Source organism: Xenopus laevis, chromosome 5L, assembly GCF_017654675.1.
Source record: "Xenopus laevis strain J_2021 chromosome 5L, Xenopus_laevis_v10.1, whole genome shotgun sequence".
Taxonomy (NCBI): domain Eukaryota; kingdom Metazoa; phylum Chordata; class Amphibia; order Anura; family Pipidae; genus Xenopus; species Xenopus laevis.
In genome coordinates, this window is record NC_054379.1 from 135,762,471 (window position 1) to 135,788,247 (window position 25,777).

Genomic DNA, 25,777 nt, shown 5'->3' on the forward strand with positions numbered 1-25,777 from the left:
CTTCGGAAAAACGAAGCGATTTGAGTGCCATCCCTCCGGCAATTTACATTGTAGCCGATGGGAAGGCATTTAGGGGAGATTTCCATACCTCCCAACTGTCCCGTTTTTAGAGGGACAGTCCCTCTTTTGACAGCTCAACCCGCAGTCCCTCTTTTGTACTGGAAAGTCCCGTTTTCTCTGCACTGAATGGCCAAAAGTGTCTAACATAATTGGCTTTTGGCAGAGAGCCCAGAATAGCCAGAGCAGCAGATAAGATACTTTTGTAACAATTTCGAGATGAGCTAATAAGTAATTGTAACAATATAAGATAACAGGTCCCTTGGGAAAAGTTAGACTCACAGCTTAAAGGGCAATTCACCTTCATTAGCAAAACTGTAATAACTGGAAAAAAAAAAGTTGTTCAAACTTTCATAGCCTGACAAATTTTGTAAAATGAACATGGTAATTAGGGGGCGTGGCCACAAAATGGTCGTGGTCAAAACTTTTTGTCCCTCTTTTTTAGTCCCCCGAAGAACAGGCAATTTGTCGCTGGGCGACTAAACTCCCCAAGTAGCAGTGTGTGCCACCACCCTAAAACTGGTGTTTGCTTCAGAAACTTTACTATAGTAAGTTTATATATACAAGTTTCTGTGTAGACACGGGGCCAGTAACATGATATTATAGTGTCATTCCTTTAAAACATTTTCATTTTTTTGGTGTTACTGTTCCTTTAATGTAAGGCTACAGTAAGAAACTTAGTGTATTTCTTTTTTTGTAGGGATTTTCATAAAGTCAGAAGAAAAAACTGGATATCCATGGCATCTGAAGCATGTGATCTAGAATTGTTCCACCATAGCAGGAGCTTCACCCTAGGGGCAACAAGCATAGGGGATTAGGGGAGCCAAGTGAGGAGTCTTGTTGCTCAATGCTCATGCCAGTTCCTATGCCTCCTGGGGGGTATTAGAGGGGTCTCAGGTCACAGAAGGGGAGCCCTGTATGCAAGAGTACACAAGTCACTCTGTGACAATGCAATGAGTATTATATTTAGCAGAAGTGCTGAAAGCTCCCAGCCACCTGTCATATGAGAGAATAAAATTCTGTGTATGCAGATTCCCCCGGGAGCGATCCTGATTTGGATGGATTCTGTTCTCAAGTTAGCCTTGGTAACTAGTACCATGACCTTGAGGGAGAACCACCTGATTCATGAGCAGGGCCGGAACTAGGGGTAGGCAGAAGAGGCAGCTGCCTAGGGCGCAATGATTGGGGGGCGCTGGGCAGCTACCTCTTCTGCCTACCCCTAGACCGGACTCACCTGGAAATCTATTCGCAGTAAGCGCAGCACGCTGAAGGGAACGTGAATGACTTTACTGCGCATGCGCGCCGGGCTGCCTTTACTGCGCATGCGCCGGGAACCTGTTACTGTGCTTGCGCGCCGGGAACGGGAGAGAGGAAGGGGCGAGCAGGCGGGCTGGGCTGCCTAGGGCGCCCGGCCTGTTTGGCCCGCCTCTGTTCATGAGAGCAGTTCTTTGTTTTTTTGTGCTGTGGAAAGATAATTGTATGCTTCCCCAATGGTAACTTGCTTTTAAGCTTGTATATTCTTATATATATTTCCAAGTCTATAAAACTCTGTGATTCCTTTGTTCAGTATTTTGATTTGGTGAGTTCAGAATCCATGGAGTTGATGTCAAATAAACGTTATCTTTTTACCTCAAGTGGTCTCTGCTAAGTGAATTTCCATGACACATATTTAAGAGTGACTCAATACAGTGCTACAGTTGTGCTACAGGTCGATAATCCGATTTAGTATGGCTCTGGTTCTGGGACCATGTAGTGATCTTCCTAGATACAGGCGTACACAGTAAACAGGACTCCAGCCTATGGAAGGATCATGCCACCCCGAGCCCAGCGTGACTGAAACAGCCATGGAAGATCCCTTAGCTGTGTCGGAGGGTCGGCTTCTTTAAGGTTGCCGGGCTGGGGCGGCTTTGGGAGGCTTTTGGCTGAAAATATTTGGAATGCAGCATCTCTAAATTGAAACAGACACGTTCCTATGATTTTTATAGGAACGTGTCAGTATCACTTCAAGGGTAGCATACCTCCCAGCTGTCCTGTTTTGAGCTGGACAGTCCCTCTTTTGACAGCTCAACCCGCAGTCTCTCATTTGTACTGAAATGACCCGACTTTCTCTTAGATCTCCTGCACTGAACAGCCAGAAAAAGATAAAAAGTTTCTAGCTTAATTGGCTTTTGGCAGAGAGCCCAGAATAGATACTTTTGCAACAATCTAAGATAAGCGGGTCTCTTGGGAAAACTAAGACTCCGATCTTAAAGGGCAATTAACCTTCATCACCAAAACTGTAATAACACATAACAAAACACAGAAATGTGTTTAAACTTTAATAACCTGGCAAATTTTGTAAAATGGACATGGTAATTAGGGAGTGGGCGTGGTCAAACAATTTTACACATTTTTTTGTCCCTCTTTCTGTTTCCAAAATGTTGGGAGGCATTGGGTAGGTCAAGTTGGGTATTTGACCGTGGTGCCCAGTGCATCAAATCCCAAGCACCCCATGGGAGATATAGTGTAGATATTATAACCAAACAGATTAGGCAGCAGAAATGCTGTGTGAGATCCTTGTTACTAGTGGAAATAGGATTCAGAGCACAGAATATTCATCATTTCTATAGTCAATTTTGTTTAATTTTTTGTGATTTTAGTACATTCTGCGTTGCTCTTGATTACTTGTGTAGGGGACTGGTAAATAGTTTCCCTTTATTGTTTAGTCCCCTATAGTTTGGCTACTAAGGGGCTTCTTAGCTCTTAGAGGGAGATAGGCTCCTCTTCCTGGGTCACCTCATGACCTTATGAGTTCCCTAGTTTAGCCACAAGCTGGCAGTATGTAGAGGTATATATTTCAAAACCATGTGGTTCTAAGGGTTTTTTGGCAAGGAGTCCCTGCTAAAGAGAGGGGAGTCAAGAGTGGAACCCCAGACAAGTGCAGGGTCTAGGGAGTTATCTCCTATTATAGGTCTCTGTAGGAGAAACAGTTAGGCTCAGGGCTATTTAGCAGCTCGAGCCCCACTGAGGGGTGTTAGAGGGACTAGGTTCCCGGTGGCTTTTGTTGCCCAGAGAGGAACCAGCGTATAGGCCCTAGGAGCTAGATAGTTCTTCCTGGGTTCCACTCAAAGAGGAGTCCCAAGAGAAGGGAAGAGAACTTTAAGTGCATCAATTTGTTCCCCTCTAATGGGGGAATGTAAGTTACAGTTACAATTACAATTACCATGGCGTTTTTGTTAATGTTTAGTGCTGCTCGCAATAATGTAACATCATTCGTTGGCAAATATTACATCGCTAAGCAAAGGTTACAGTTAACACTTGCTCTGGAGTTTAGTTAAATATTTTGTCGCAAAATATGCTTTGCGTTTGTGAAATTTTATTACATATACTGCGAAAATCTGCAAAAGCCATTTGGTTACAAACTTTGAGAGGAGGTCTGTAATTATTCAAAAAGGACACAAAGAGTTCAAAGCAACCGCTCCAAGACTTGGATCATTGTATTTAGCAGCTCCAATCTTCTATGCTTCCAGGTGCCCAGATTTTTTTGCTAAAAAGGAAGCAAACATGATCACTAACATTTGCAATGGTTTTTGCGAATATTCTTTGCACTAACAAAACATGTTACATTTCCTCATAATGTTCTATAGAGGTAAATTCCATCCTCACAGTGCTGTATCGCTGATATTATATTTGCAGTCTATGGCACTCTGTGACCCTTTGTGGATTGTTTCAAGAAAACTGTAATAACTTAGTTAAGTTATAAGAACCACTGGTGCCCAATTTTGCGAAATACATAAAGATTACAGTTTACCAACTCCCTGCCTCGGATAATGCGAAGGCTCACGCCTGAGACAGAAAGTTTCCTTTGGGCAAATATTGGTAAAGCCCAATGTCTCTTTGAAAGACAGCGGTGAAATGGATACTACTACAGATGCTTAATGCAAAACATTACCTGTCAACTGTGTAACTGAAGCAGTAAGTATACTGTGTTTGAATTCTGCCTGGACAATTTGGCCCATTGATAATATATTTTTTAGGGATGCACCGAATCAACTATTTTGGATTCGGCCGAACCCCCGAATCCTTAGTGAAAGATTCGGCCGAATACCAAACTGAATCCGAATCCTAATTTGCATATACAAATTAGGGTTGAGAAGGGGAAAACATATTTTACTATCTTGTTTTGTGACAAAAAGTCACTAAATTTCCCTCCCCGTCCCTAATTTGAATATGCAAATTAGGATTGGATTTGGTTCGGCCAGGCAGAAGGATTCGTATGAATCCTTGTGAAAAAGGCCGAATCCCAAACCGAATCCTGGATTCGGTGCATCCCTAATATTTTTATATGACCACATTTATATGAGAATAGCCTATTCCGATGACGGACGAATGGTTATGTGTCCGAGTGTAAGAATAATAAAGTCTAATAACAAATGCCCCTATCATTCTGACGCTGCAATACCAACTGTCCAAATCAGGGTAGGTGAAGGGAAGGGTGATGTTCCCCCAGTTAATTATTTCTCTTGTAAATGACCCCCGTGATGAGAGTCCACTTTGTAAGCTACTGACAGAATTAAGAGTTTCAGCAGATGCTAGATGGAGCCCCTGTGCAGAAGTGTTTTCTTCATTGCTGAGTTCATCACAGTGTCTGCTTTTAACAGATAAAGAACTACAAGACTGAGGGACAGTTGTAAACTGGAAAACTGCTTTCTGTTGCAATATCTCTAGATACGAATATTAAGTTCTCTTCCAACATTTTGGGAGGGTTCAAGTTATTTAACGTATGTATGTGTACATCCATTTTAATCTATAAAAGCTTGTGACAAGGGGAGTGTCTTTGGCAAAGCCCTCGTGTTACACTTCGGTGTCACACTTTCCCAAAGCAAAACCATTCTATGTTCTGTTGTTAAACTCAATAAACCTCATTCTATTTGAAATAGCCTTATCTTTGAGTTTTGCGTTACACATAACGAGGTCATAGCAATAAAATTAGCTACATATTTGGTGACCCCGACGTGATTTGAATGCGCAACCATATGGTGTCATGTCAGTACAATACAATACAGTACCAGTCATATTTTTCAAACAAACATGTAATTGACTCCTTCATTACTGTAACTATTACGTGCAGCAACTATCATTGCTTCAATAAGAAAAAAAATTGAGGCACGTACTACTATGGAGGAACACCCATCAATGTTACATCAGTTTGATCTTGCTAAACCCATTGGCAACACAGTTGTGTGCCCAAACAGAAAACAAAATGCACAGTTTTGTCAAAATTCCTAATGAAAAAATCTGATGCCTATGTTGCCCTGATTAAAAAAAAAACTATTCAAAATAATAAATCATTGAAATACCTAAGACAGATTTTTTACTTTTGTCACACTGGAGAGCTTTAAAGTCTTTAACTGAACAACATTAAAATATCACTCAAAGGGGGTTATTTATTAAAATCGGAATGTTAAAATCTCGAAAAAATTACTGGAAAATTAGATTTTTTAGGGAAACGAGAAATCTAATTTTTCAAGATTTATTATACAGGCAGTCCCCGGGTTACTTACGAGATAGGGTCTATAGGTGTGTTCTTAAGTTGAATTTTCATGTAAGTTGAAACATGTACATTTACTTATTAAATGCAACAAGACAGATGTCTGTCTTAATATAGTATTTATTTTAACCTTTCTGTGCTCTGCAGTAGACAACACATGACAGAGGGGATTGGGGCAGGTGGTGTATTAAAGCTAAATGCTAATAAAGGCCAAGCAAACCACAGTACATTACTATAATAGCCTATGTTTGTAAGTATGAGTTGTATGTAATTTGGGTGTATGTAACTCGAAGACTCCCAGTACCCTGATGCTGCAAAAGGCCAGAATCCAAAAATCCGCCATCTCAGACCTGTCGAGGTCCTGCATAAGTCAATGAGGCACCTATATCAGTTTGAAGTTTTCGTGGTCTGTGCTGGGTTATTTACTAAACTCTAAATGCCAAAAACCTGAGAAATTTGTGTTTTATGGAAAAAGTCTGAATCTGAAAATCCGGCATCTCAGACCTGTCGAGGTTGCATATAAGTCAATGGGAGAAGTCCCAAAGATTTTTTATTATGCCCTGGGTTTCGGGCAAAAATCAGGAATATCAGAAATGTCGGGTGGAAATTTCAGAAAAGTTCATAAAATTCATATTTTTCGCAATTTTTGGGATTTTTTTCCCACAAACAAAATTTTCCGGAAAGTGTATACATAAATAAGCCGAAAAAACCTGTGCGGATGTGGTAGGGTTTTTTTTCAGAAAATATTGAAATGAATTCGGACTTTGATATATAACCCTCTTGGAGTATACAGCCTCCTGAAATTTGACCCAGTTAACTACAGACACAATAGTTGGAAAAACATCTTTTCAGATTTTAAAAATGTCTCTATAATACCTTTACATTTTCAGCGTTTACTCTGTTATAAATTGTTAAAGTTTCTGATCCATACCTGTATCTATCATTATCTATTGAGTGTCTAATTTATTTTGTAGTTTTCCAAAGTAAAAAATAGAAATATTTTAAATGAATTGTTAATCAATGGATGCTCATAAACTGTGAGGGATAAATATAGAGAATTATTAGAAACAAGCAGTTGGGCCTTATGCTGTACACCACAACCTGTGCCTGAGAGTGTACATTACGGGCAGAGGCACTTGGGAGTGATGTGTTGTCTGATTTAAATATTACTCAGTGCAAGGAAATTATGTATTTACAGTAATTACATGACATGTTCTGCACCTTGCACCTGATTTTAAGCCAAACCATTTTTCCTTAATAGTTTGTATCAGAATTGTAATTGTAAGGAGCTTTGTGTAAGGTCTCATGTTTTATTAGAGGATGTTTATTTCCACTCGCAGTTTGAAAAAAAAAAAAAATAATAGTAATGTATAAAATGATACATTAATAATAATATATAACTATGACTTTTCCAAATAAAGCAATCTGTTGTTTTTGAGCATTCACACCATAAATTCTCAATACCCTACTACTATGAAATACTATACAAATCAGTCAAATAGAATAATAAAGGACAAAATACTTTTTACTGAGCATATCTCACTCAACTCCTATTTCAGTGTAACATACTATCAAATATCAAGTCAATATTCAGTGTTTGTAGTTTATAGGAATTGCTCTTGGACTGTTCCACTTGCATTGCACCTACAGAGTACTCTGTTAGTACGGTACTGATTAGCTTTTAAGTTCAGCTTGATGTTGTTGTTTTTTTTTTTTACCTGGTTTCCTGCATAATTTATAGAGTATTCTGTAAAGACAAAGAAAAAAAGTCTTGTTGCTGTTGTACTTACCAGTGTACCAGGAAAAGCGCTTCTGGATTCTGCTCTCCTAGTTATACTGACAGGTGTTAAAGGTGCATGTGATAGATAAGCATATATAAACACTATAAGGGGTTGTTCTCATCGGTTACATGATTACATTAACGTATCAGCTCTCAGTGTACCCATGTAACCTGTAAGAACTACACCTATAAGGGTTAAAGAGACGCCAACCTGTATTTCTTCCGATCTGGCTGTGTTTTGTCTGTGGCTACTCTCCCCCAGCAATGCCCTGTTTCACATAGGCCACACTTCTGCTCTGCCCAAGCCATGCCCATGCCAGCATTCCATGATCTGGCTGCTTGAGGATTTGGGCGACCCTTCAATGCATTTCAAGTTTGGGTGCAAATTACTGACAAAGGGTGACCGGTTATGGAGGGGGGTTAAATTAGGGCAACTATGAGACTATTGAGAGTTGACATGTGTGGAGTTGCCAAAAGTACACCTAACACTTGCATCCTTAGCTGGTCCTGTCAATGTTGCACCAGTGTGAAGCTATCATTTTAATTTAAGTATTCTGGAAATTATATAATTATTAGGCCAGAATGAAGGCATTAAAGAAATAGGGGCCATACACACAACTATGAGACCTGGAAACAGATTGAAGGGGGTGTATGTGACCTTATATACAGAGCAAGAGGGCTGTAAAAGTGGTTGTTCACCTTTAAATTAACTTTAAGGGGCCGATTCATCAAGCTCGAGTGAAGGATTCGAATTAAAAAACTTCGAATTTCGAGTGTTTTTTTGTGCTCTTCGACTATCGTATTGGCGTAAATTCGCCTGAGTAGAATGATTCGAATAGATCGAGCGCAAAAACGCTGCGACTATTCGCCATTCGATAGTCGAAGTACTGGATCAAGCGCAAAAACGCTGCGAATATTCGCCCATTCGATAATCGAAGTACTGTCTCTTTTAAAAATATTTTGACTGCCTACTTCGGCACCTAAAACCTACCGAATTGCTTTAAAAGCCTATGGGAAAGTCCCATAGACTTGTTTTCCAAGTTTTTGATCGAATAAATAGGCATTTGATCGAACGAAAATCCTTCGAGCGAATATTCGATCGAGCGCCTTTTCGCCTGGCGAATATTCGCCAATTCGACTATTCGCCAGCGCGTAAATTCGCCCGAATTGCCTATTCGATTCTATTCCCCAGTCGAATTTCGAGGGATTTAACCCCTCGAAATTCGACCATTGATGAATTTGCCCCTAAGTATGATGTAGAGAGTGATATTCTGAGACAATTTGCTACTGGTTTTCATTTTTTTATTATTTGTGTTTTTCTAGTTATGTAGCTTTTTATTCAGCATCTCTGCAGTTTGCAGTTTCAGCAATCTGGTTGCTAGGGTTCAACATGCATTGATTTGAATGAGAGACTGGAATATTAATAGGAGAGATCTGAATAAAAAGATGAGTAATAAAAAGTAGCAATAACAATACATTTGTAGCCTTACGGAGCATTTGTTTTTTTTTTAGACGGGGTCATTGACCCCTATTTGAAAGCTGGAAAGAGTCAGAAAAATGCAAATAATTCAAAAACTATAAAAAATATATAATGAAGACCAATTAAAAAGTTGCTTAGAATTGACCATACTATATATTCTAAAATTCTATTCTATATTCTATTCTATATATTCTAAAATTATCTCAGAACATAAGCATATTCTGTACAGAAAATGATATACTGTAAGGTGAGGGGTATTTAAACGGAAAGAAAACTCAAATTCACTGGTTAGCCACTGCATAGTCACTAAAATGAATTACTTTCTATATCACAATAGAGCTCTTCATTTGTAAAAGAGAAGACAGATTGTACGGCAGTGAAGGGGCAGGAGCAGGCAGTAAGGATCAGGATGGAAACAGAAAGTATGATTTTCTCTGTGGACGGGCAGGAACATGCAGTAAACATCTGAATCAAAACAGGAAATAGAATTTTCTCACACCCATGCAAACGGCTGCAAGGTATGTACCTTAGACTTTTGAAAGGGGACTTGGATTAACAGCGTAAATCAGACTCTACAAAAACTGAAGTCGCAATGCCCTGTCTTTGGAGAGCAGAGTGAGCGGATGTTGGCTGTTATTCAAGTTAATTAGACTTTGTTGTTTTCTAAGAAATAGGGGCATATGGTCTTTATAGAGAGCTATATTAGGGCATATTTACTAACCTTGTACAAAGTGTTGTACAAAAGGCAGCACCTACAGTACAAAGTTCTTACCCAGCAAAATGAGGATTTTTGGGTAACTGGGCTTGATGCATTACTCCTGCATTGAATGTTCTCTCACCTTTTTATGTATCTAATGTTGTATTTATATATGTTGAGTGTTTGTGCTTGTGTGTTTTTGTGTAATGCACAGTATGAAAGCAATATGGGATGTGGCCATGCAAATGTATAGACACTTGTACAGTACCCCAGGGTGATTGACCATATACTGTGGAGGATCAGTCAGTGTATGGCCACCACTAGTCTCCTTTTCATACAAAATAGCTGCTGTGCATTTGATGGCCATCTGTTTTTACAGTATCTGGAACGACTGAGGATTCTGTACTGCTGAATTGCTTTTGGCTACTGTGCTGTTTCATGGAGAATAAAGGTCAACGAGCTGCAGACAGTAAACGTAAGTTTTAGTGGGACTGTGTATTAATCTGCAGCTTCTTTTGGGGTTTGCACTGCAGGTTTGCCTGAGCTGTGCAGAACCACAAACTAAGCTGCAATTGTTTAACAAAGGCAAAAAATATATAATATAATTTTGCAATAATTTGATTTGAAGATCACCTGTTCTGTAACTATTTGTTCTGCACTTTTTGAGGTACATTTTGTCCTATGACTTTAAAACAAAGATTTCCTCATCTTCTGTTTTGCAGAACTATCTCAGAAATTCAAGATGTTTAGGAAGAAGAAGAAAAAGATTCCCAAGGGAATTTTAACATCATCCAGCCTTTCTGTGACATGTGGCGATAAAGTGGGAATACTGCACAAAGATAAACTGTGTGGAGGTAAAAAATTATTCTAACTTCTATTTACAGCCCTGAGCTATCTCTCTCCCAGTGGAAACAAAATATGGTATGCACAGTGGCTCATCATTTGACCATCTCTCCACAACTTTCCTTTCCTTGGCACTGTGTATATGTATAAATACATGACAGGTCATTTACAAAGTGCAGGACGAGGTGCAAAAGGTGTTTTTACACTTTTAACCCACACTATGCACCTCGGGAACAAGTATTTATGCAATAGAATGGAAGAAAAATTCATAAATTTCCTCATGAATATATCTCTGTCTGTGTTCAGCAGTGCTGTATTCATGAGGGACAGGCAGGGGTGAGTCCCCACAACTTGGTACCCACACTAGTTATTGACCTTAGAATCCAGGCAGTGATATGATTATGGGTGAAAATAAATTGTAAAGAAGTATAGTTCACACCCCCATTATTGCTGTTACACTTACAGTATGTTAGAGATATGGGGCCTAATTTACAAAGTCCAGGGTAGGGGTGCATAGTACCATGTTTTTTGGAATTGGAACCCTAACTCTTGGGATGCACCTTAAGTCTTAACAGTCCAGAATGAAGCTTTCCCACAAATGCTCCTAGCTTGCATGTCATTCATTTCTTCAGGCTAGAGAGCACCAACAGATGCAAGGTGCTACAGAGCTTTGTACTTACCACCTGCCTGTGACAGACATTAAGTACAAGATTGCAGTGGGACTAAAATTTAAAATGCTATTTCGGTGCAGGTATCATGCTGACTAGCTAAAACTCTGATTGTGTTTGCTACTTTTCTGGCAGGGTCAACCAAGTGCATCTTTTCAAATGGGATCTGGATGACACCTAATGAATTCCAAAAACATGGAAGATGTCAGAGTTACAAAAACTGGAAAATCAGCATCAGATGTGAAGGCATTTGTCTTAAAGAATTAATGAGGGTAACCTTTTTACTATGATGCATAAAAGAGAGCTTAATATCATCTGATATACAGACATTTAGTCGTTGCGTAGGGATGTACTGTGTATAGTTGAAGGCATGTAGTCGCCCTATAAAGGTAAACGTTTTTTTTCCACAGGAAAATAGTTTCTTACAATTTTTACATATGTTCCCCATATTTATGAGAGAGTTGACTAACTATTATACCTTAAGGAAGATGGTTTCAAACAGGGATGCACCGAATACACTTTTTTTGATTCGGCCGAACACCCGAATCCTTTGCAAAAGATTCGGCCGAATACCGAACCAAATCCGAACCCTAATTTGCATATGCAAATTAGTGGTGGGAAGGGGAAAAATGTTTTACTTCCTTGTTTTGTGACAAAAAGTCACGTGATTTCCCCACCCCTAATTTACATATGCAAATTAGGATTCGGATTCCGTTCGGCCAGGCAGAAGGATTCGGCCGAATCCAAATGCTGCTTAAAAAGACCGAATCCTGGCCGAATCCTGAACCGAATCCAGGATTCGGTGCATCCCTAGTTTCAAATTTTACCAAAGTACTCTACGATCTCTAAGGGTGGTGGCACACGGGGAAATTTAGTCACCAGCGATAAATCTTCGCTACTGCGGGTGACTCATTTCCCAAAAATGCCCTCCTACTGGCAAGAATGTGAATCGCTGGCAGGATGGCATAAGCATTGCTTTGTTTTCCAAAGTTGCCGAAGTTGCCTCATGAGGAAACATTGGGAGACTTCAGAAAACCGAAGCGATAAGTATGCCATCCCGCCAGTGATTCGAATTCTTGCCGGCGGGAAGGCATTTGGGGAGATTAGTCGCCAGCATTAGAGAAGATTTGTCGCTGGACGACTAATCTCCCCGTGTGCCACCACCCTAAAGGTGATTTTAAGGCCTCAATTAATAGACTGGGTCCAGATTTTTTTAAAGGTTTTATTATAACAAACAGTAGAAAGTAAAATAGACATAACAAAAAAACAAAAGAATGGCGTATGTAACAAATTCCTGGTATACCAGGCAATTACATTATCTTAAAAGAAGGTCACATCATCATCAGGACGGTGGATATCTAACCAGGGGGACCATATCTTCTGATATTTAGCTGGGCTGCCCTGAGCTTTTTAGGAAAGTCTGATAGATATATATGGTACAGTGGGATAGTGGTCAACCACCCATCCTTTGTAGTCTGACCATGGTCCAGTTTTTTTTTTTTTTGTAAAGTTTAACTATAGTCTAGATTTAGTTAAGAAGCTAATAGAATAACTTTTGGCTGATTCAATAGCAACTTTATCATGAGAAAGCGATTTTCGGCCCGCATTTCAGTGGCGCGCAAGCTGCCGGGGGCCCTGAGGGGGTGTGGACCCTGGCCCGCTCACACCCCCTGCACCCCTGGTAGTTCTGCCACTGTGTTTAACTGTTTTCATGTATTGTACAATATATACAGTATCCAATATATTCTCTTTGTCCAGACGTTACTGACGTTACTATATGTTTTAATGCAAAGCTATGGAGCATGTGGGCAGACTGAATGCCATAAATTACTTTGGAGGACCACATCTTTCCCATGGTCCTAGAGCTGGACAGCCCTGATATAAAGAGTTACTTGTAGATTTTTCTACCCACAGCAATCCTGAACTACAAATGGCATCTGTACAAGCATGCTATGGGGTGTCACAGAGAACCAATAGATAGTTATTCTTTCTCTATAAGATGGGGAAATGGTTTAATGTATATTTTATCTCTTGTTTACAGGAAAGGTACCTGAACATTTCTAAACTTCCTCAGACTTCAAAAGCAGTAAGTATCAGGGAATACCAATGATTTAGTCGTACAATATTACTATTATCCTATAGCAAATAGTGCTATAATTGGCTGCTTTCTGAAGTAGCCAGACATCTCCTTATGAGGAAACTTTGGGAGACTTCACCCCGCATATGTCTTCCCACTGTTGATTTGCATTTTGGTCGGTTTGAAGGAAATAAGGAGCATTTTGTCGCCTGTGGTACCCAAGATTTATCATGGACGACAAAATGTCCTATGTACCAGGAAACAAGCATTCCTACATGCCTTACACATTCAAATAAACAATAATAAGCATTTTATAGGATGATATGTTATATTTCTTTACTATATAGCTAAAGGGTAATTATGTGCATTATATAGGGATGCTTTGTTCAACTATTTTCAATGTGCCATGCTAATTATTCTGTATACATCTATATCTAGACCATAGTGAAATTGTATGAAGCACATGGGCAGAACGATGGTCATAAAGGTGGCCATACACGCACAGATCAGGGGCATAACTGTAGAGGAAGCAGACTCTGCCCAGTCCCATGACGCCTATAATTAATTAGCTAGTTCAACATATATTGGTAAAACACAACAACCTGTAGACCTGTTGGGGGCCCTAAAATTAATTTGCTGTGGGGCCCGGTAACATCTAGTTATGCCACTATCACAGATATTATGATAAGATATGAAGTTTCATATGATATTCAGTGCATGTATGGTAGGAGATGAGGTGACTAATATCGGCAACAGACTTGGATATCATCGTCTTGTTGATCGGCCAAGATAGTGTAGTGCCCTATAGGGATACAGGCCCTATAGAGTTAATCTTTTCACCATTTCCTTGGGTTATTGGGTAGAATCCCTGTTACAGAATAACCTTTACAGTGATAGGCTGAGAGATTTGATGACACTGCTCTGACTCACTCCTATATAGTGTGTGCAGGGAGTGGCCACTTCCTCTTTTGCCTCTGGATGTGATTCCAGCTGGATGTGCTCAGGGGGACTGAGTGCAATAGGCCCAGAAGAAGTCATGTGTCCAAGTCGGGGACCAGGTAACCCCGTGAATGAGGAACAGATATACTAGGGCAGACTTGTCATAGTCTCTCTAGGAGAGAAAGGCAGATAGGATAGAGAGAAAGAGCAGCTGAAGCTCCAACAAGGATTTGCAGTAAGGGAGTAGCTTCCCAGAGGCTCTGTGTGTTGCCTCCAGTCAGGGACCTCAGTGAAGAGGGACTGTAGGGTAGAAGCTGCTTCCTGACAACTTCCAGGAGGGAAAGGTTGTACTGCATTTGCCTGTGTACTCTCTGTGTGAGCCTGCCTTGTTCTGTGTGAACTCTCAATATGCTGCTTTCCTCAACTCCTGCGTGAGTATTAAACCTGTGGTCATTTGCCCTTTTTGGCATAATAAACCGTTCCTGATTGTTAAGAACCTCCTGGCGCCCAAGTTGTTTTTGTGTGCACAGTAGCCTGGGGGGATGTAGTTGCACTACACCATAGAGGGAACACTTCCACATAGCGAAGGCCCTGCCCTGGGTGTAAGTTGTGTGTAACCCATGCTCTAGTGTTCTAGCTGGTGAATTAACCCCGAGTGGCCAAATAGGTGTTACAATAGAAAATGTTGAACGGGTGCCTTTGAAAGCAAAGGAATACTGCTGAATCATCAGATAAAGATAGAAAATTAAAGGGATACTGTCATGGGAAAAACATTTTGTTTTCAAAATGAATCAGTTAATAGTGCTGCTCCAGCAGAATTCTGCACTGAAATCCATTTCTTAAAAGAGCAAACAGATTTTTTTATATTCAATTTTGAAATCCGACATGGGGCTAGACATATTCTCAATTTCCCAGCTGCCCCAAGCCATCTGACTTGTGCTCTGATAAACTTCAATCACTCTTTACTGCTGTACTGCAAGTTGGAGTGATACCCCCTCCCTTTCCCCCCCCCCCCCCCCGAGCAGCCAAACAAAAGAACAATGGGAAGGTAGCCAGATAACAGCTCCCTAACACAAGATAACAGCTGCCGGTTGATCTAAGAACAACACTCAATAGTAAAAACCCATGTCCCACTGAGACACATTAAGTTACATTGAGAAGGAAAAACAGCAGCCTGCCAGAAAGCATTTCTCTCCTAAAGTGCAACTGTGCAGGCACAAGTCACATGACCAGGGGAAGCTGGGAAATTGACAAAATGTCAGATTTCAAAATTGAATTGAATTGTTTGCTCTTTTGAGAAATGGATTTCAGTGCAGAATTCTTCTGGAGTAGCACTATTAACTGATGTGCTTTGAAAAAAACATGTTTTCCGATGACAGGATCCCTTTAACCAGTTGCAGGAAAGATAGTAATTGTAACGTGTATGGCCACCTTTAGACCTACTGGAGGACCACATCTGTCCCAATGCCCTCCAGCTAGGAAGCCCTGATATAGGGAGTTCTTGAAGGAATTTTCTTCCCACAGTTATCCTGAACTACAAGTGTCATCTGTACAAGGATGATGTGAGAAGCAGGAAAGAACCACTGGTTTGTTATTCTTTCTCTACTGAATAGGAAAAATTATTTATAGCACAGATGTCCACTTGCGGCCCCTTGTGTGGCCCCCCACATGAAAGTCTGCCTGCTGTGTCTGATTACCGTGTGTAAACTTTAATAAGTATCGCTACAGAGATTAACTGGCCCCTGCATTGTTTAAACCTCAAATTCAGACTGTAATCCTCTGTATTGTTCACACGTGTAATCCCCCTCTGCATTGCTCACACTTGTGACACCTCTATTGTTCACACCCCTAACAATGGCTGTGGTCAACACTGACTTCCATTATCAGCCCTCCATCATGTAGGCCAGAAAAATTTAGGCTCCTCAGTACCACAGAAGTTGGACAACACTGATTTATAGTATAGTCTATATCTTTTTTACAGAAAAAGAATCTGGAAGCTCCTGAACTTCCTCAGACTTCAAAAGCAGTGAGTACTCTTATACTATTATTAGCAATACTTCAAGATTATCAAGGCATTAGCATAAGGGAACAGTAAGAGATTATTAGCTTTCTTTGGGTTTTTTAAACAATGGTTATGTTGTGTATCTCTAAATGCCCCCAAATTATCCCACTTGTAGCTCTCCCTTATCCTTCATAATTCTCTGACTTCCTTTCTCTCTCATAAAATATTTGCTATAAATGATTATGTTGTTATCACTTATAACTGTAGCTAACTGGCGTCACTTGACTTACTGAACCTTGTGTATTATAATAAATAATATACCATCTGCTGTAAAATATTTAAATATTCGAAGTACTCTCTGAGTTTCATTAGCTCATATACATACAATCAGCCTTCAGCTTTATGAATACAGTCATTAAACTTTTCAGTGATTAGTAATATCCATATATTTTACAAAAGTAGACATTGTTCCTTTGGTTCTGACATGGCTGATAATAGGTAGAACTCAGGTGATTCACTATGTCAACAGAAGAAGTATGTAGCGGACATCCCCACATACCATTGCCCTTACACGTTTAGATGAACTAAACTCCTGAATTTCCTCAGACTTCAACAGCAGTGAGTACCAGAGATTAACAATGAGATGGTAGGGATGGCAATTGGCAAGGGGAGGCAGTGGTGGCCATGCAGCAGATCCCACAACTGTCCCCAGCCCCCCATTTGCAGATGTGGTGTCTGCTGATGTCACTAAACTTTGTATACTGTAAAAAATAAAGTTCTGTAACCTGTATAAATACATTCAGCCTGCAGCCATATACCTTTGTATGGCCACTCAGTGATTCTAATATCCATTTATTATACAAAAGGGGTACATTGTTCTTAAGACTGACACTCCCTTCTAAGAACAGGCTGGTATTAAATATTTACCGTAATTACATTGCCAATAAATTCAGGAACTACGCTAGTCATACTCCAAGACCACTATTTGTATCCCAGTCCACCCAATTATACCCCTGGCCCACCCAAATATATTCTATTCAAGCTCCCCTCTGAGCTACCAAGCCAAACTTCAATCTGCCCAAACAACACCCGGTTACACTATCCCCCTCCCCCCCATTAATGCCCCAGGGTTAATGGATGTTCATGGGTGCGTATATACATTGTACATAAATAAATATAAAAGGATAAAATTGACATTAGTAACAGCGTCACTCATCTGATCTCTTTTCCCTCCTCATATGATCAGTGAATTAAACTTTACTCTCATTACATGTGTGTGCATATAGGTCAGCAATGAAGATTCTAACGTTGATGCCAACAAAACAGGTTAGTTAGTCACCTTTCTGTTTATAAAGCAGTGCTTCAAACTGCGGGGCTGCTTCCCTACGGTGAACTGGAGCAGCGTCTGAGTGGGCAAACCTAAAGGCTAGTTAGGGTCGAAGATTATGCCCATTTGGAGTAGGGTATGAAATCTGGAGGCAGGCACTCAGGACTCAATGCAAGCGGGCAAAGCCCTGCGTGTTTATTGCAACGTGCTTGCATTGAGTCCTGAGTGCCGGTTTCCTTCTTGCTAACGTGTCTTATTAAGGGTTGCCGATCCTTTCTAACTGTGCACCGGACCAGCTTGCATCTGAGAGGCCAGGGAGTGCTGGTGGGTTTTGGAAATTGGACTATGAAATCTGGAGCAAAAATTATTATTAGATGATAAAACATTATTTTGTAGCCCAGGTATTCATGGAACAATTACTTAGGGGCCTATTTAGTATTTCTGGTTGCCCAGTGCAGCCAATCAGCAATTAGATTTCAACAGTTAGAAATCAAAAGCAAAGATCTGATCGATTGTTATGAGCAACATCATCATTCTATCTGTAATCTTGTTATGAGGTAAGGGGAAACATGTTGACAGTTAGCATTGTCCTTTTAAATACAAAAGCAGCAACAATTAACATATAACTTACAGTATTATAATTAATACATTTTAAAAAATTACAAACAAAGAAGGGTTATAGAATGAAACAGCCTTAAAGGAGAAACAAACCCCTTATTAAAAAAAACCTACCCCACATAGACCCCCCTCCTTCCTCTCCCCCAGCCTAGCTGCTACCGCAGGCAAATGCCCCTAACTTTTTACTTACCCCTCGTTGCAGATTCAGGGAGTTCGTGGCAGCCATAAGGGGTTTGTTTCTCCTTTAAATGGGTTGTTCATCTTTAAATTAACTTTTTTTAGTATGATATATTCTGAGAAAATTCAGCAATTGCTTTCAAATTTGTGGTTTTTGAGTTATTTAGCTTTTAATTCAGCATCTCTCCAGTTTGCAATTTCTGCAATCTGGTTGTTAGGGTCCAAATTACCATAGCAACCATGCATTGATTTGAATAAGAGACTGGAATATGAATAGGAGGGGGTCTGAATATAAAGATGAAAAAGTATCAATAACAGTAAGTTTGTAGCCTTACAGAGCATTTGCTTTATAGATGGTGTCAGTGACCCTCATTTGAAAACTGGAAAGAGTCACATAAAGAAGGCACATCATTTAAAAATTATACAAAACAAAAATGAAGACCAATTGGTCACATCAGTAGCTTTTTAAAAAAGTAAAGGTGACTCTTGGGCAATTTATTTATTAAATGATTTACTGTAGTTTTGTATTAGAGGTGTACAAGAATACAGATCAAGGTAGGGCACTCCAAAAATGTCAATATTTTAGAATGACATGGATAAGAGGTGTAAAATAACCCAAAATGATTTCCCACAGAGTAACCAAAATGCACAATAATACAACTATTGGGTTTGCACACTCACAAAAAACTGCAAATACACAGTGGTATGAATTATTAAAAATCTTTATATATATTGTTTCAATTAACACATTGCACAAATAGGTCACTCATTTATTTATCAATGGTTAACATATATATGTACAGTAATGTCATCAAGCAAAAATACATACAACCCTTGTGTGAAAATCAGGCAATAAGGAAAAAAACCACAGATAGCGGATATACTTGCCAGCAATGAGAATTAGCCCCAATGTTTCGGTGCAATAGCCTTTGTCAAGGGGTTCCCAGCGCAATAGCCTTTGTCAAGAGGAACCTTTGATAGATAAATGAGTGACCTATTTGTGCAATTTATTAATTGAAAAGACATATATACCGGGGGGGCGGAGTTTGCCTGCTAACTAAGATGGACGCTTGATGCGAGCGCTCCGTCTGTGAGGAGAACGGAATGAGGGAATAATACAGAACGGCTTCCCCCAGCGACCTCAAACCTACAGCTAATCATCGAGTAAATGAGGAGGAATAAGAAAGCTCAGAAGAAGAGCCAAAAAGCGGTCACTGCTTTTTTTACTTCTGCCTCTCCCAAAGCCACATGCGAGGACGCGGACTCCAGCGCCATCTTGGATCCGCCACGCACCTCCAAAGCTTCACGAGCGGCGAGCATGGCAGACGGCAGTGCGGACCATTCTCCAGCTACAGCTGCACAGATCAAAGATATGCTCCAGGACATGCAGCAGACGTTGCGGAGCGACATTAAACTACTTACCGACGATCTCAAGAAAGATATCAGAGATCTAGGTGAGCGTACGGCGCATCTGGAAGACAGGATGGGTGAGTTTGCGAAAGCGCACAATGAGCTGGCAGACGTACACACCAAGGCCCAAGCTGAGCTAGAGCGCCTTTCTGATAAAGTCATTGATCTGGAGGATAGGTCCCGCAGGAACAACCTGCATTTTCGGGGCATACCAAAGTCCGTACTTCCCAGGGACTTGGAGAAGCATGTTACTGACTTGCTCAAATTGACCCTGCCCGACCTCCATACTTTGAAATTGGCTATGGACCGTATACACAGAGTCCCCAAACCTAGGGCAGCGCCGGATAATGTACCCCGCGATGTGCTCGCCAAGTTTGTCTTTTATCAAACAAGGGACAAATTGCTCTCTCTTGCACGCAAGAAGGAAAATTGGCCTGCGCAATATCAACAGCTTGAAATTTATATGGATTTGTCCCCTGCAACCCTGGTGCGGCGCAAGGCTTTCGTGGATATTACAAAACTCCTGCGGCACAATGACATCCCGTATCGCTGGGGATACCCAGTCAAGTTGATCGTACAACGAAATGGGACGCCCACCACTCTTTCCACAGTGAGCGACGCTAGGAAAGCTCTCGAGAGGTGGGGTCTTACTCCGGCTGCCGACCCTGGGTCTCCTACGCGGAAGCCGTCATCCCCACAGCCACCGCGGAAATTGCAGCAGGATTGGCACAAAGCGTCACGCTCTTCTTGAGTTTTAGAGCTTTCTCTCATGGATGTCTAGCTCTACTGGAAGTGTTAATTCCTTTGACGACGAGGTCTGATCATCGTTCTCTTACCCCACAGGCTCCAGAACTTTTCTTTAGGAGTCGTCCAGTGGTTACCTACTGAAAACCACATTTCATAGGTTTTCTGTTCTACTTATGCATTATTTGCTTATTGTTTTTTTACTGTTAGTTAGAGTTGTTTTGAGATTTTTGTTCTTACGTACATGGTATTGTCAACTTACTATGCTTATATGTATTGTTTCCCTCTTGGGTGAGTGTGCATGCCCTGAATACAAATGGTACGTTTTTATTCTTTAAATTGCAGGGGGCTGAATTCCCCCAACAAGCGTAACCAACTCCTTCACGATGCCTGCAAATCAAACACAGATGTACTGTTTTGCCACGAGACACATTTCTGTAAGTCGGCCCCTCCCAAATTCCATAATAAGAGATTTCCCCATAATTTCCACGCCTATTCCAGCAACAAGTCTAAAGGGGTTTCGATTCTTATTTCGTCCAGGACACCGTTCGTTTTCAAGGACATGCATGCTGACCCTGCAGGTAGATATTTGATGTTAATTTGTGAACTTGCTGGCACCACATTTTCCCTGATTAACATCTATGCCCCCAATGACAATCAAACTGTTTTTCTGAATAAGGTTTTGTCCAAACTTCTCCAGTATAGAGTAGGGAAATGTGTCGTAGTTGGAGATTTTAACATGATCTCTGACCCAACTGTAGATTGTCTTAAGGGTAACAGGGGCCCTATCTCTAAGTCGCAGAGCAGTCACTCTAAAGCCTTCACTAGTTTGTTACACGCGCAAGGGTTGATTGACGTGTGGAGGGCTAAACATCCTGGAGCCAGAGATTTTACATATTTTTCTCCCCGCTTCCTTACCCACACGAGAATTGATGCGTTTTTGGCAGATCCCCAAACCTGTACTCAAACTACCAAAGGAGTAATTGGTCAGCACTCACCCAAACCAAAATTATATCGAAATGGTGCTCGTGCAGGGTTGTCCACTCCAACCGGATAAACGATACGAAAATAGAATCACAGCACCATCCAAAGCGTATTTTTTCTTAAAAAGCCTTTATTGCATTCTCTGGCTTGGATCTCGAATAAACAACGTTTCAGGCCTATGTGGCCCTTTGTCAAGTTAACAAATTACTGCTGATTGCACAGTTTTATACTCACATATTAGATCGCCCTCTAGGGGCCAACAACCAAAATTGATTGATACAAAAAAAGAGGGACATAAAGGCAACATTGTCAGATACATTATAGCATATGGAAAAGTATCCACTTATTTCCTGTAGATTCTATTCTTCCTGTAAAGGATTTAATTCTCATAGTATGGTATCTGCAAGACAATAAAAATGACCAATGTTTGTGGACAAAATGATTTAATACTAATATTAAAAACAATCATTAAAATACTATCGGTATATGGGATGTAAGTCATATTCGCGATTAAGGCCATGGGGTTCCAGTGTTTCCAGACGACGTATCCATTGTGCTTCCTTTTTTAGCAACATTTTAACGCGGTCACCGCCGCGCCGAAGTTTTGGAATATTGTCAATTATCTGAAATTTTAATTGCTGGACCCCATGACCCTTCTCAGCGAAATGACTAGAAACCGCTTGATCTAGTTTTTTTAGTTTCACTGCTGATTTGTGTTCCCGTATTCTGTCTTTTATGGCACGAGTTGTCTGCCCTACATAAAGTCGACCACATGGGCACTTGATTGCATAAATTGCAAATGTGGTATTACATGTATAAAAACCATGGATCTTTATCGGGGTGCCTTTTCGGGGATGATGTACCACATCGCCTTTAAGAACATTCGAGCAACAGTTACACGACAGGCAAGGGAAGGTGCCCATATTTCTAGGGCGCAAAACCCGTTCTTCCCTTGAACATCCTCCCAAGTCTGATTTTACTAATGTAGATCCTATGGTATTGTTCCTTTTATATGACATAAGTGGCATGTTTTGGAAAAATTCTACCTCAGGGACCCCATCTCTCAATATGCCCCAATGTTTTCGTATGATTTTAGCTACCTCTTGGCTCACTGTATTAAATTTCGAAACAAAGGGGATACGCTTGAGTTCCCCCTTGTTCTCACATTGGAGACTTGCATGTGAGGCTTCGATTCCCTCACGTTGTTTTTTGAGGAGCCCTGGGGGATAACCTCTCTGGAGAAAATTTGTTTCCATTTCATCTAACCTCTCCTGCTGCAAACTACTCTCTGTCACTATTCGCTTGACGCGAACAAATTGTGATTTCGGTAGCGATTTTTTAGTTTGTATGGGGTGGAATGAATTATAATGAAGTAGAGTATTTCTGTCTGAGGACTTGCGAAACAAATCCGTAGTCAGAGTATCCCCCTTCCTTATAATAGAGGTGTCCAAAAATGCAATCTGTTCAGTGTTAGAATTCAAGGTAAATTTTATAAAGGGTAAGGCAGTGTTGATCTCTTGGTGGAATAAGTTGAGGGTACACGGTGGCCCCGTCCATATAGCGAACACGTCGTCGATAAAACGAAACCACGCAACACAATGTTGCTTAAATAATATGTTTGGATAGATAAATTTTAGTTCAAATTCATTCATGAAAATGTTCGCATAGGACGGGGCCACGTTCGAACCCATGGCCGTACCCCTTTTCTGTGTAAAGAAACTGTCTTGAAACATAAAATAATTATTGTATAGGACTAACTCGAGACATTGCATTATAAACTTTTTTTGTGATCCATCCATGGTTGGATCCTCAGTCAGTTCGATGCGGACAGCCTCCAAGCCCCCATCATGTGGGATGGAGGTGTAGAGGCTCTCCACATCAAACGTGACCAGGATCGCATGCGATGGAACATGTTTAAATTTTTCCAATGTCAGCAAAAAATCATTTGTGTCCTTCAAATAAGATCTATGTTTCAAGACATAACCATTGATCATTTTGTCAACGAAGATAGAGAGCGGGGACAAGACAGAATTTATGCAAGAAACAATTGGGCGGCCAGGTGGATTATCTAGCCGTTTGTGAATTTTTGGCAATATATAGAAAATGGGGGTAACCGGGGCGGTTTGTTGGAAAAATTGTGCTAATGTAGGGTCAATTACTTTCAGCTGTAGAGCATCCATGATAAGGTGCTCTACCTTTTTCTGTATGGCAAATAAAGGGTTAACCTTAACGCAGTCATAAGTATCAGTGTCTTGTAATTGTCGCTTTATTTCGCTAATGTACATAGTCTTATCCATAATCACTATGGCTCCGCCCTTATCCGCCGGTTTAACTATCAACGTATCATTCTGTTTGATTGCTGTCAATGCATTATATTCACTAGCGGAAATGTTATAAGGTATTTTATGTAGCTCCCCATTTCTATATTTAGCCTCCAAATTCACCATATCACGTTTAACTTGAGTTACAAATGCATCAACAAAAACATTACCCTCATCGGGTCTATAAGTGCTAGGGGTCTTCAATCCCAAAGAATGTCCCATAAAGGTGTTAATACAAGGGTTAGCCCAATCACTTGTATTTTTTGCAAATTGAGATTTTAATTTAATGTCTCTGAAAAAACGATACAGTTCTAGATCTAGCTGAAAGAAATCTGGGCCAGTCACTAGGGCATAGGATAGCCCCTTAGCTAGAACTTGTTGCTGGTCTGGCGTAAGTGAGATGCTAGATATATTTACCACTATCTCCGCCTGCGGTAGGTTCCCGATCGGCCTCTCTTTTTTTCTTCTGTGTTTTCTCCCTGCGCGCCTTCTCCTTCGGACGCCGCATCTGTCGCTTGTGATCCACTTAAAAAAGAGGATGTTGTAGAGTTGGAGTCGGATCTAGGGCGTGTAGGTGAATAACCTCGTGGTGGATGTGCTCTGTGTCCCCCGCGGGTTCCCAGACTGCGCTTGTTTCCACCCATACCGTCATGTGAGGGCCTGTTCCAACGGTATACATTACCAGTACTGTAGTCGCCGGCATCTCTTTGGAACTTAGAGCGCTTCCGCGCTTCCACTTCACTCCGGAACTTCTGTACATGGTCCGTCAGCTTCTCGGTCCCCTCTGCAACAATCTCAGGAGGAAAGGAGTTCCGCATCTCCAGTTCCTGTGAGGCAATCTGTTGTTTGATCGCAGGTAATTCTTTTTGGAGACGCTCCATGGTGGCCAGCATTAAATCTAGGGAGCATTTATTAATGATAGCTTCCCATCTTTGACAAAAATCTTTGTCCTCTGCAAACAAGGTGGGGCGCAAATGGACCCTCAAACCCCTGGGTATACGGTTAATCTTCACATACTCCGATAGTGTTCTCAGGTGTAGGTCATATGCCACTGATTTCCTTTGGGAATTTTCCAATTCTCTAAAGTTCTGCTTACAGTCCTTAATATTGAGGAAATCAGTGGATCCTCCTACAGCCTCAGTAATTCTGGACTTGTCGAGATCACTATATGCAAAAGTCATTATAACTGGTGGGGGTGCACGGGACCACGTGGAAATAGAACAATGGAGTAATTGGTCAGCACTCACCCAAACCAAAATTATATCGAAATGGTGCACGTGCAGGGTTGTCCACTCCAACCGGATAAACGATACGAAAATAGAATCACAGCACCATCCAAAGCGTATTTTTTCTTAAAAAGCCTTTATTGCATTCTCTGGCTTGGATCTCGAATAAACAACGTTTCAGGCCTATGTGGCCCTTTGTCAAGTTAACAAATTACTGCTGATTGCACAGTTTTATACTCACATATTAGATCGCCCTCTAGGGGCCAACAACCAAAATTGATTGATACAAAAAAAGAGGGACATAAAGGCAACATTGTCAGATACATTATAGCATATGGAAAAGTATCCACTTATTTCCTGTAGATTCTATTCTTCCTGTAAAGGATTTAATTCTCATAGTATGGTATCTGCAAGACAATAAAAATGACCAATGTTTGTGGACAAAATGATTTAATACTAATATTAAAAACAATCATTAAAATACTATCGGTATATGGGATGTAAGTCATATTCGCGATTAAGGCCATGGGGTTCCAGTGTTTCCAGACGACGTATCCATTGTGCTTCCTTTTTTAGCAACATTTTAACGCGGTCACCGCCGCGCCGAAGTTTTGGAATATTGTCAATTATCTGAAATTTTAATTGCTGGACCCCATGACCCTTCTCAGCGAAATGACTAGAAACCGCTTGATCTAGTTTTTTTAGTTTCACTGCCGATTTGTGTTCCCGTATTCTGTCTTTTATGGCACGAGTTGTCTGCCCTACATAAAGTCGACCACATGGGCACTTGATTGCATAAATTGCAAATGTGGTATTACATGTATAAAAACCATGGATCTTTATCGGGGTGCCTTTTCGGGAATGATGTACCACATCGCCTTTAAGAACATTCGAGCA

The 25,777-nt window shown here is 40.7% G+C and overlaps 1 protein-coding gene across 7 annotated transcripts in view; it reads left to right on the top strand.

Annotated features, from left to right (window-relative positions):
• The window catches only part of LOC108717103 (nuclear body protein SP140), a 49,658-nt gene that overhangs the window by 7,810 nt on the left and 16,071 nt on the right, over nt 1–25,777 (top strand). For 2 of the 7 annotated variants that reach the window (XM_041563435.1, XM_018263874.2), the window contains exons 2-8: nt 9,185–9,365; nt 9,924–10,019; nt 10,267–10,398; nt 11,191–11,327; nt 13,097–13,141; nt 16,053–16,097; nt 17,360–17,399. In XM_041563435.1, coding sequence (XP_041419369.1) covers nt 9,983–10,019; nt 10,267–10,398; nt 11,191–11,327; nt 13,097–13,141; nt 16,053–16,097; nt 17,360–17,399 — 436 coding nt within the window. In that variant the 5' untranslated portion in view covers nt 9,185–9,365; nt 9,924–9,982. The other 5 variants (XM_018263875.2, XM_041563436.1, XM_041563437.1 and 2 more) reach the window with 5 other exon arrangements.